The 9,593-nt window shown below is 41.3% G+C and overlaps 1 protein-coding gene across 1 annotated transcript in view; it reads right to left on the reverse strand.

Moving 5' to 3' along the window:
- arhgef12b (Rho guanine nucleotide exchange factor (GEF) 12b) overlaps positions 1-9,593 on the reverse strand; it is a 37,284-nt gene that overhangs the window by 23,892 nt on the left and 3,799 nt on the right. Inside the window, exons 2-6 of the mRNA XM_017429182.3 lie at positions 5,122-5,213; positions 2,333-2,431; positions 2,203-2,252; positions 1,601-1,658; positions 112-374 (exon numbers count right to left, since the gene is read on the reverse strand). Of these exons, the coding sequence (XP_017284671.1) occupies positions 112-374; positions 1,601-1,658; positions 2,203-2,252; positions 2,333-2,431; positions 5,122-5,213 (562 nt within the window). The remainder of the gene's footprint in view (positions 1-111; positions 375-1,600; positions 1,659-2,202; positions 2,253-2,332; positions 2,432-5,121; positions 5,214-9,593) is intronic.

Raw genomic sequence — 9,593 nt, forward strand, 5'->3', positions numbered from 1 at the left:
TCAGAGTATGTCAGAGTATCTCAGAGTATGTCAGAGTATGTCAGAGTATCTCAGAGTATGTCAGAGTATCTCAGAGTAATTCAGAGTATCTCAGTATTTTCTCGGTCGTACCCCATCAGGCGGACAGCAGCTGACGTGGTTATGAGGGCTGCAGGGTTTGCTGCTGCTGCTGCTGCTGCTCAGGAAGCTGGACCGCTCTTCACCTGAGAGGACAGGTGAGTTTGGAGCCGAAATAAAAGGCGGAGAGTCGGCCTCTTCCTCCTCCTCCTCCTCTTCCTGCTGCTGCGGCTGCTGCTCCTCCTTCTCCTCATCCAGGGGGATCTGAGGGAGTCCTGGGGGCCTCCCCAAGACCGTCAGGGCTACGTAGGAACCAGCTACCAGGAAATAAACGAGTAAAGGAGCAACGACAGAGAAGAAGATCACAAACGGCTCAAAAAGCTTTTCTGAAATTTGATGAAGAAGCCGAAACGCACAAGGATAGCTAAATGCTAAAAGGAGCAAAATGCTAGCCAAAAGTAGCAAAAAGGTAGCTAAAAGCTAGAAAAACAAAACGCTAGCTGAAGACTAAAGTAGCCAAAGGGAAGCTAAAAGTTAAAACTAACAAAAGGGTGAGCTAAATGTATCAAAAGGCTACTTAACAGTAGCTAGAAGTAGCAAAAGGCTAGCTAAAACATCAAAACAGCAAACAGCAAGCAGGTTGCTAAATGTAGCAAAAAGCTAAAAAGGAGGAGCAAAACTAGATAACAAATAAAAGTAGCAAAAATAGCTAAACGGATGAGTGTAGCAAAAGGCTAGCTAAAGGCTAAAGTAGTCAAAGGGAAGCTAAAAGTTAAAACTAGCATAAAGCTAGTTAAAAGCTAAAAGCAGCAGGATGATAGCTAAAAACTATCAGGAATAAAATGCTAACAAAAGGCTAGCTAAAACTTAAAAAAAGCACAAAACTAGCTAAAAACTGGTGGGTAAAAGCTGCAAAAGGCTAGCTAAAAATTAAAGGCATGAAACCGGTAGCTAAAAGCTAAAAGTAGCATCAGAAGACAACATAAAGCCAGTTTGCTAAAGCAGATTTCTAAGAGATCTCAATAATTTTTTTACGGGGAAATTATTGCTAAATAAAGTTAAATATTTTTGAAAAGTATAAAAGTTACAAAAACCAAAAGTCACAGCAGCCGTCTCCTGAATGAGCCGAATGTTTTGCTGTATGAACGGCTAAATTAGCACAAAACATGCAGAAGTTAGGGCGTAAAAAACCACAGGATGTCAGTGACGTCAGCGTCTTTGGAGTAAAAAGATGTTAAACACAAATATTTTATAACTTTCTACACGCTGTATGTATATTTAAAGATCTGCTCTGACTTTTAGTTTACAGAGTTTGTTTGTAGTTTCCTGTGATTTCAGTGTAAAAATCCTGGTTTCTGTAATAATTCAGAGGCTTCAGTGACTCTGGGACCAAAAAGTAAAATCCTGGATAAAACTCCCCTCCAGTAACATAAAAGGTGATTTTTTTTAACAACTGTAGAGCTTTAACCTCATTTCTATCAAAGTAAGGATTTTTCATGGCAGAAACCTGCAGAAATCAGCTAATTAAGAGATGAATACTTACATTTGATCAATTCCACGACCTCCTTGTGGTTCGAATGTGTAACTAATCTCCCGTTGACCTGTCCCAAGAAGGAAAAAAACATCAGTAAATAACTTTAACATGACACTGGACACTGATGGTCCAACATCAATCTTTGTGTTTCTTTGTGTTTTATGCAGGAAACACAATATTTTGAGCTAAAACTGTTGAAGTTTATGGACGTTTGGGTGTCCTCTCCATGCTGTCTGAGGACGCCTGAGCGAAAACCGCAAGTCTTACAGCAGCATGAGACACACCGGGACAGAGAAGACAAAAATCCTCACGTTTTGATGTATAAAGAGCTGCAGGAGTGGAACATTTTCACACAAGTTTGAACGTTTCGTGGAATAATCCCAACATTTAAATTGTGACTGCGTAAAAAAAGCTTTTAAAAATGTCTCTACTGTGAAGTCTGTCTAAGCCTAAATCCCACTGATCCCCATTTTTTCCCTTGTGTTTTGTTTTTTTGTCAGTTTTGTACAGACTGCAGCATGTTTTATTCCAAAGCAGCGCAGCGATGATCCAGGAGAAAACATTTGGAGCAGAATGGCAGAAAAGCGGCTCCAATGGTGGACGAAACAAACCTTAATGATCCTGTCTCCTGTCTGGACGCCAGCTCGCATCGCAGCTCCATCTGCAACAGGAAGCGGAGCGCCTTACGGACGTTGTTTTGTGTAAACGTGCTGTGATGAAGTGTGTGCTTCAGGGTCTTACCTTCTTTGACCAGCTGCACAAACACGGGGTTGTTTCCGCTCACGGTCAGACCAAAGCCGTTTTCATCTCTTTGGATTATCACGCAGCGCTGGACCAGACCTGCCATTCAAACGCAGATTATTAGAATAAATACCCTGAAAGGCAAGCTGGAGCGTAAACGCCAAGTTCACACTCTTTTACATCGAACACCGTGAGAGAAGATGAGCAAAAATGTCAACAAAACACGATATTCAGCTTCATCTGGTGCCATCACTGCAAGAAATGAGAATCAGCAGCTTGTTCTCAAACTGCCGTTCATAAGACATTTTGCAGCCGTGCATCCAATGATTAGTTTCTGAGAGTTTCTGTTGGTAAGTTTCACAGAAACAAACATCAGGAAGTCATTAAAAAACAGCAAACAAGTCGAACAGATAAGTCTGAACAAAAAGGTCTTCAGATTTCTGTGGCGTCGGAGCGGCATGGGGACAGCTGGACAGACATCCAAAGCCTGAAAAACTCCAACTCCGCGAGCTTTAAAACGGGTTCGAGGAACAACCTCTGAGTCCTGGAGGGAGACAGAAGATCCAAAAGGTCCTGGAAATGAAGCGTTCAGAGTTCCCTTCAGATCAACATAATCCGAGCTTTGTCACCAAATTTCTGTCAAAAACATGAAACCGTCTTTAATGAAACGTTTATTTAAATCAGTCGAGTCCAGTCCTGGTCCTGGAGGACCACCATCCTGCAGGTTTTAGATGATCTGAATGACTGAGTGATTACCAGACTTCTGCAGGACCTGAAGACCTGCAGAGGAACGTCTAAAACAGGGGTGTCAAACTCCAGGCCTCGAGGCTCCGCTGTCCTGGAGGTTTTTGGTTTTTCTGCTCCAACACACCTGATTCAACTGGTTTGATCACCTCCTCACCAAATCATCAGGTTCTCCAGGAGCATGGCAACAAGTCGTCCATTTAAAGCAAGAACACGTCTAAAACGCGCAGGACAGCGGCCCTCAAGGAATGGAGTTTGACACCTGTGGTCTAAAACATGGAGGACCAACTTTTAAGGCAAAAGACTTGTTGAAAACTGCGATGACAGCTTGGTGGCGCTCACGTCAGCTGACAGTGGCACGCAGATTAAACGCCGCACGTCCGGAGAAAGGTTACGACGAGCGGATCGCTGGTGGAGAACACGATAACCTCCACCAACGCCGAAAGGGAGGCGGCGCCGCAGCTGAATGACACAGGCAGAGGTCGAAGAAAACCAGAAATCCCGACCACTTCCTGTCTACAGTACCGCCTCGAACGCCAGCGCTGGATCCCCTCTTTCACTTCCTGTGTCTGGGGTTTCGCAGGATATAATATTCCACCATCGATGTCGTCCCGGTCGTCCGTACGGGCTGCAGAAATGTCAGCGTTTTCAAACAAGTCGATAAAAGCACAGATGGTAAAACGCGCGAGGGAAGAGCTGGAGTAAAGCCACACCGAGGCACCATCTTGCTCCAGGTTCTCTGTTCTCTGGCTCAGGAGACATTTTGCTAACAGAGGATCACACACACAGAGGGTAAAAACATTATCGCCCTTTTCCTTCCGTCAGGTTCGGCCACGCTGACACGGCAGGAAGCGGACCCAGGGTTATTTTCTGCTGCAGAAAGTGTGAATCAGAACCGACGGAACGGGCCCCGGCTCGCCTCACTCCTCGGGACGTTTCCTGAAACGACTCGTCTCACTTTTTCCCATCCGCAGCCATCTTCCTCTTCGCTCCTGAACGAATCACCCCCGAGGAGCCGAGCGGATAATTGGTTGTCTTCTGGGCTCCAGGGTGAACAAAAGGGCAGGAAGGATTAATGTCGGGCCTGAAACCCGGGGCAACCACGCCGTCCCCGCTCGCCTCAGCAGCAGCTCCAGAGCGATCGCTCGTTAAAAAAACTCAATCATGGCTGAACTGGGAGGAATATTTCCCTCACCGAAGGATCTGACACCTGTCTCTGTAAAAGACTTTTATTTGTTTTTGATTTTTCATTTATTTCTGCAGACTTTGTGCTTTTTAAACCATTATAAATGAAAACCTTTCAGCTGATTTAAGGTTTCACAAACATTATACCCAAAAATACATTAAGATCTCCTCAATTCCTCCAAAAACACCTTTCACTTTTAGCTCGCCTTCAGCTCATTTTTTTCTACTTTTGGCTTTTGCTAGCATTTTGTTAGTCATTGGCACATTTTAGCTCCTAGCTACAGTTTAGCTACCTTTAGCTACCTTTGCTACATTTAGCTTTTTGCTAGTCATTTGTTCCTTTTAGCTTCTAGCTACAATTTAGCTCCTTTTAGCTCCTAGCTACAGTTTGGCTACCTTTAGCTACCTTTGCTACATTTAGCTTTTAGCTTGTCATTTGCTCCTTTTAGCTTCTAGCTACAATTTAGCTCCTTTTAGCTCCTAGCTACAGTTTGGCTACCTTTAGCTACTTTTCTTAAATTTAGCTTTTTGCTAGTCATTTGCTCCTTTTAGCTACTGTTTTTCTACTTTTAGCTTTTAGCTAGCATTTTGCTACATCTAGCTACATTTAGCTTTTCTGCTTCCTGTCGTCTTTCAGCGCTCCAGCTGCTTTTTCACAGAAGATATTTCTTTATTTAATATTTTGTTTTATTTTGTCAGATAATCCGAACGTTTCTGAATCATCTGTGAGTTAAAACATTTTGTTTTTATTTATTAGCTTTTAGCTTTAAATAAACAATCAATAGAAAGTTCAAACAGGTTTGTTTGCTGTTGAAAAAAGAGCCGAAGCTTTGAATAAACAACAGGTAAACAAGTCTCACCTGTCGGGTCGAACTCGTGTTTGAGGGAGACGGAGGATTTCCCATTCTTCGGTTTTCTGTCCACGACGTCCTTGTTGAGAATCATCGGGGTCCTGCGGGGACGAGAGACGAGAGACAAACCTTTTTAACGTGGCGCTCGGTGAGGACGGACGTCCCCCCGCTCCGAACGAACCGGAGCTACGTTTAGGTCCGTAAACACCTGAGAGCCACAGGTGTCAGCTGTTATCGTAGACCAGCCTCCACTCCTCCACTTGTCTGTCTGTTAGCAAAATATCTCAGAAACCACGACGAGTCAACCTGATTCAAGATGGTTGCCACGGCGACAAAATGGCATCCAATTTTATCTGCACTGGGCTAAGATTTGGTGTGGTAGTAGCTGAGACTGATCCACAACCCGGGCGGGCGATATGCATTCGCTGATCTCCCAGCATGCTTTGCGTTCTCCCACTCTGTGAGAACGGCACTTTAAGGTGGTTCATTTATTATTAGCAGCGGCGGTTCCCCTTCTCTGCTCCTCCTCCTCCTCCTCCTCCTCCTCCTCCTCCTCGCTCCAAAGGAGGGACTTTGTTTGTCCTCCTGCTCCTCCCTGAACAATGGGGGCCCCGGACTCCAAACAATGGCCCCCACGTCAGAGCCCTCTTACCACCGCCGCTTCGTGGGACAGATTCCCGGAAACGGCGACTGGGGCTTTTTTGGCTCGGCTTCCTGAAAGTGAGAGAAGGCTGCAGAGTGAAGACTCCCGCCTGAACGGAGGAAAGTGGAGGAAATGCATTAAAAGCTGAATCCAGACTAAACATCTGGCCCTGTGTTTAGTCTGGATTTTAGCCTCACAGCTGCGAACAAAAAAAGACAAGAACCGCGGTTCGCGACGAAGAGGAGAACCTTGAGACGTTCTTCGGCTTCCACGAGCCGAAGAACGTCTCAAGGTTCTCCTCTTTTGCCACGAGCCGTCAGATAAGAGGAGGAGGTGGAAGAACTCAGAGGAGCTAAAGGAGGAAGATTTACAGCTTCCAGCTTTTTAAGAAACATATTTTATATAATTTATGAATTTATTGAGTTTAAAACCTTAAAATAAAAACTTTTCCAAGTCTGCAGGTCACCGAGGGTCAAACTAATTTATAATAAAGACAAAAATTTAACGCACCAAAATGTTTTACATTTATGATATTTAATAATAAAACAAACGTGTTTATTTAACAGGAACAGATATTAGAAAGAAATGTTTATTATGGTGATTCCACATTTATCTGCTTTTAGCCTTTAGCTAGCCTTTTGCTAATTTTAGCTTTCTGTTAGTCTTTGTTACTTTTAGCTACTGTTTTTGCTACTTTTAGGTTTTAGCTAACTTTAAGCTACATTTGGCTTGTTGCTAGCCACTTGCTCCTTTTAGCTTCTAGCTACCATTTTAGTACTTTTAGCTTTTTAAGTAGTTTTTTTTATACATTTAGCATTTTGCTACTATTTTTGCAACTTTTAGGTCCTAGCTAAACTTGTGCTACATTTAGCTTATTGCTGGCTTCTTGCTCCTTTTAGCTTCTAGCTCCTGTTCTGCTACTTTTAGCTTGTAGTTAACCTTTTGCTACATTTAGCTTCTTTGTAGTCTTTTGTTGCTTTCAGCTTATTGCTACTGCATTCAACTTTCAGCTTTTAGCTAGCTTTTCTTTCAGCTAACTGCTATCAGTTTGGTATGTTTAGCTTTAAGCTAGCTTTTTGATACCATTTGCCATTGTGAGTGTTTTGCTCCTTTCAGCTAACTGCTATCGGTTAGCTATGTTTAGCTTTTAGCTAGCTTTTCTTCCATTTAGCTTCTTGCCAGCCACTTGCTCCTTTTAGCTTCTAAGTACCATTTTTATGACTTTTAGCTTTTAGGTAGGCTTTTGCTACATTTACCTTTCAGCTATTTTAGAAACTTTTAGGTTTTAGCTAACTTCAGCAACAAGCTAAATGTAGCTTAATCATTTGCTCCTTTTAACTTCTAGCTCCTGTTTTGCTACTTTTAGCTTTTAGTTAGCCTTTAGCTACATTTTACTACTTCTAGCTAAAAGTAGTAAGTGCATAACAGTGACTACAAATTTATCCCAAGAGTTTTTTTAAAAAATAAACTAAATAAATAAAATATAAACTCAGAATTAAAGATACATTTCAAACATTTTGTGGTGAGGTTCTACCAAAGACCTAGAAGGAATGCATATCGCCCGCCGCTGTTAGCTAAAAGCCAAACGTATTAACATCCTAGCTAAAAGTAGTCAAAACAGTAGCTCAAAGCTAAATCTAGCAAAAGAAGACAAACATAGAGAAAGTAGCTGAAGCAGGTTTTGAAAAAGGAACGACGAGTTTGAAAGAACTGAAGAGTTGATTTCTCTGTTTTTAATTAAAGTTAAATGTTTTGAAAAGTATAAAAGTTACAAAAACTAAAACTTCGAGCAGCTTTTTGATTCATGAATATAAAATCAGACTTTTGTTGTTTTAAGTTAACAAATAAACGGCTCTGATCCAGCAGAGGTTTTAGGATTTAACAAAAAAAGGAATAATTGAATTATTTCTGTTCTTGGTGCCAGTCTGCTGTGATTTCGGCTGCTCTGATATTCTTCGCCTGCTTTCCGCCTCAGATGCCAAAAATACCAGACAATTCCTCCGGGATGATAAAAGCGGAGGACATGGTGCAGCTCCGGAGCAGCTGGAGAGTCCGACAAACTCCAAATATAGGAAAACGCTCTTTATTTTGAAAGCGCCGGCTAATATTACAAATTAAAGGCGCTTGTTGTGACGCCATAAAAAACAGCCGAAGTGACTGAAACAAGCTCAACGGCGACGGCGTTAATTAAAGAGATTTAGGCGTGCTGGTGAATACTCACGCTCAGTACGCAGATTAAAGTGCTTTGTTTACGTTGAGCGCAGACCCACATTTCAAAACTGCGTATCAGTCTGTCAGGAAAACAACTGTAAACTCAGGATTAACCTTTTTAACGTTTGGTTCCAAAGTTTCTGTTCCTGCTTTATATTTTTAATTATTTTTTGCAACAAATTAACCTTTTTTATCCTGTTGTTTTTTTTTAAATTAATTTTAAAGCATAAACAAACAGCAGCGGTCCATTTTAAGACATTTATTTTTGGGAGATAGTGTAAAAACAGATTTACTGTTCATCTGAAGGTTAGAAGGATCTAATCTGCTATAAAAACCTTTTTATGCATAAAAAATAAAATGAACTTCGGGTCTGCAGTTCTGTTTTTAAGGATTAAAAGTGTCTGATTTAATTTTAAACCAAAGTTTAATTTGGTTATCTACACATCTACACTTTAAAATAACACGAAACGACTGAATTAAAGAGGATTATCGGTGGTAAGAGTTAGAAACAAACCAAATAAAACAGCTTCAGAGTCTAAATTCAATAACTTCAGTAGCTTAACATCAGCTGAAATCATTTAACAATCAGCCGAAATGAACGTGGAGTCCACATGAAAATCCCACTGAAGCAGATTCCTTTTAAATGCTAAAAAGTCGATTTATATTTTCTGTTTTTTTAATTTGACCATCACTCAAAAAGCTCAAAAGTAAGAAAGCTCAATTTATTTTTGTTTAATTATGCAAACATTTACGGAGACAGGAATGAGTTGTTGGATAATTTTTAAAAATTGGAGATTTTAGGAGTTATCTTAAACTGATTTATCCCAAATCAAACCGTCTTCAGCGAATAACAACATATAAAGCAAGAATAACTCCGACTTTGTGCGACACATCAGTGATTCAAGTTTGTTTTATCTTTGATATAAAACTCATTTTATTTCTGTGAAACGATTTCCAGTTAATGTTTTTGTGTTCAGATGAGTTTTTTTGTCTTTAACAAACCTCATGAGCATCGTGTTTTTGTTTTTTTGCTGTGAAATTCTGCCGACCCCAGCTGCTGGTAATTAACTGTGAATTTTAATATTTTAATAAAATACTGACTCATCTCAGCTTCTCCAGAGAAGCTGGAGTCAAATTCTTCACTGTGAATTTTATGGTTTCCAAAAACATATACAGTAATCTGCAACGTCACTATATTTTTATTTTAAGTAAATCTAAGTTTGTTCTTGCAGTGCAGAGGCTAAAAACCCCTCAGCGGGGCAGGTTTCAACCTTCTATAAAAGCCAAAAAGAGCTTAAAATAAAGTTATTTCTATGATTAAAATCGGCTGCTTGTTTTGTTTCCATCGTTCGACGACAAACTTGAGTGAAAAACTAAAAACAGGCGCCGCGTTCAGTTGGTTTTTATTTGTTTTTTTTTATGCTGCAGCTCCATCTTATCGTCCTGAAGTGCTTCACGGTGAGGCTGAGAGCTAAAAACGTCCCCGCGAGCAGATTCTGGCCCGCCGGCGCTCGGAGAGAGGCTGGCAGAGTCAGTCAGGAAGGGCCGGACATCTGATGACCCTCGTGGACATTGTTCAGCTGTGATGTCACCACTTCCTGTCATTACCGCTGGACTGAGAGAGAGG

This window comes from Kryptolebias marmoratus, linkage group LG13 (assembly GCF_001649575.2).
Source record: "Kryptolebias marmoratus isolate JLee-2015 linkage group LG13, ASM164957v2, whole genome shotgun sequence".
NCBI lineage: Eukaryota > Metazoa > Chordata > Actinopteri > Cyprinodontiformes > Rivulidae > Kryptolebias > Kryptolebias marmoratus.